The sequence below is a fragment of the Eschscholzia californica genome, unplaced genomic scaffold (genome assembly GCF_041429995.1).
Source record: "Eschscholzia californica isolate CP2 unplaced genomic scaffold, dmEscCali1.0.p SCAF_4, whole genome shotgun sequence".
NCBI lineage: Eukaryota > Viridiplantae > Streptophyta > Magnoliopsida > Ranunculales > Papaveraceae > Eschscholzia > Eschscholzia californica.
The window spans coordinates 26,666,038-26,668,426 of NW_028238461.1; the positions used below are offsets into that span (position 1 = coordinate 26,666,038).

Below are 2,389 nucleotides of genomic sequence, written 5' to 3' on the forward strand. Positions count from 1 at the left end.
AGTCTATGTGGACTAATTCAAAAGGTCGCGTAGTATTTGAAGTACTAGAAGAAAAAGAAAGACGCGGTTGTTTAGATATTGGACAAACATCACACGGAATTTTATTCATTGATCCACTCTTAATACATGGATTTTTAGAAATAATAAAATTAAAACGATCTAAAGAAGGGTGGCCTAAACGCCAGTGCCATAAATTGAAACTACTAGAAGAAATAGGAAAAGTAGAAAATATTCTAGGTTCCGTGCGATAAAAATATAGCCCATCATGAGGATCACCAAGTCCAATCGTCCTTGTCGTTAATGGATCCTGAAAGATACAAGATTTAGAGTAAAAAATAACACTACAATCAAGAGACTTTGTAACTTCAGAAACGGAGATGAGATTGAATTTAAATGATGGTATATGTAAAACATGATGTAGAATAAAAGTTTTACTAAACGGGACGGATCCAATGTGAAGAACATGAGAGCGAGATCCGTCCGGTAATCGAACATAATAATAAGGAGGTGCTTTTCTATAAGAAGAGAAAGATGATAAGTTTGCACAAATGTTTTTAGCGGCACCGGAATCGATGACCCATGGAAGGGAATAAGAGGTGTTACCTGCTAGATTGACGAATGGATCGGTGGTGCCTGCAGCCGAGGTGCCTCCAGCAGCATTGCCTTGTTCGTATAAACGAACAAGGTGATGGTATTGCTCTTGGGTCATGGACGTCGCTGAAGGCGCCCCCTGCTGAGGTGGGTCAGAGCCCGAACCGTTAGCGGCAGAACCGTTAACCACCGAACCGGCGAGTTGATTGCTTTGCTGACGTGGCGGATAGCCGTGGAGCTTGTAACACGTGGCTTTGAGATGGCCGAGCTGGTGACAGTTATCGCAGTAGGGTCGGGTTCGTTTGGATCGGTTTCGGTCTTGACGACCGGACCGATCGAACCGTCCAACCGAGGACTGTTGCCCGACAGCTAGGGCTGCGGTTTCCGAGGTTTGAAGATCCGAGTTAGTGAGGTTTTGTTGAATCTCCTCCTGCTTGACCATGCTATGAATCTTGAGGACCGATGGAAAAGGGTCCATTAGTAGTATTTGACTCCGAATAGCAGCAAATCGGTCATGGAGACCTTGAAGGAACTCCATGGCTCGATCTTGATTAGACCTATCAATGAGAGCTTTTCCATGACCACATAAACATGGTTCAATGGCAAGGAGAGATTGAAGCTCATCCTGATGTGATTTGAGAAGAGTAAAATAAGTTGAGACATCCGAACCTTCCTGTTTCAAGGTAGAAATAGCACGCTTAAGTTGAAAGATCTTAGGCGCGTTTGTTTGATGAAATCTTTCATAGAGATTTTGCCAGATTTCTGCAGCAGATTCATCATAAAGAATAGACTGACGGATGTCAGGATTGACTGAATTGACTAACCAACTTGACACAAGGTCATTACATCTCTCCCATGCATGTAAATCAATGGGAGTTGTTGGTTTTTGAATTGAACCATCAACAAATCCGAGCTTATCTTTTGCTCGTAAAGCCATCTTCATCCCTCGAGACCAGGAGGCATAGTTATCTCCACTTAAAAGAGGGGTAATCAGAATGGTGGTGGGTGAATCAGAATGATGAATTCCAAACAAAGAAGAGGAGTTAGGTGGGGTACCAGGAGTATATTCAGAACTAGCATCAGTAGTCATTATGAAATAAGAGAAGCAAAAAATCAATTATTTTCAATAAAAAAAAATTTTATGGCTCTTATACCATGTGAGAACTATAACTTTGATAGTTCTATAAAGACTAACTTGATATTAAAGAAGAAGAATGCTAGGGAAGTAAAGAAGATTGTAGAGATTAATTCTTCTCTGTATATTGATTACATTCAGGTTTACATGTATTTATAGGAATAGAAAAACCTAATTAGGGTAAATATATATGATTACATACAATAAAAGATACTTGCTAATCTTAATTACAAAGAGGAGGTGGAACCGGTGGGACCCATTATAGACCCGACCGGGTCGGTCGTGGATGGTATATGGATCGGGTGGCCGATCCATATCCATTACTCTAACAAAAACATCCGCCAAGAATAAAAGCCCGCACCTTATTAGGCTTGAGCCTTGGTGTCTGAAGCGAGGTTAATAACGAAAAATACTAAGACTTGGGGCTTTAGAAACTATAGTAGAGCCAAGGATGGCTCATCTCCGGAGGTAATGGATTAATAGTCCTTCATCGCTCGCGAGAGAGTCTGGAGCCTAGACTATATGCGTACGCTCAAGCTTAGTAACTCACGACACCTTTTTGGTTGGTTTGTTGAGCCTTTGATAAGAATAAAAATCCATACCTATTGGGCTTGAGGTTGCGTGTCTAAAGTGACAGAATATCAATAACTACTAAGGCTTGGG

General features: G+C 41.3%; 1 protein-coding gene across 1 annotated transcript; it reads right to left on the bottom strand.

The window, feature by feature from the left end:
• Positions 1-272: 272 nt before the first annotated feature.
• On the bottom strand, positions 273-1,681 carry LOC147543919 (uncharacterized). The gene is made up of 2 exons (XM_086635540.1): positions 604-1,681; positions 273-307 (listed from the first exon to the last, which is right to left on the bottom strand). The coding sequence occupies exons 1-2, from the start codon at positions 1,679-1,681 to the stop codon at positions 273-275; spliced, it is 1,113 nt and encodes a 370-aa protein (XP_086491666.1).
• Positions 1,682-2,389: the final 708 nt, after the last annotated feature.

Coding starts and splice junctions, on each gene's coding strand:
- LOC147543919 (XM_086635540.1), bottom strand. CDS start 1,681: ATGACTACTGATGCTAGTTCTGAATATACTCCTGGTACCCCACCTAAC. Junction 308..603: donor TCCATTCGTCAATCTAGCAG/GTAACACCTCTT, acceptor TGTATCTTTCAG/GATCCATTAACGACAAGGAC.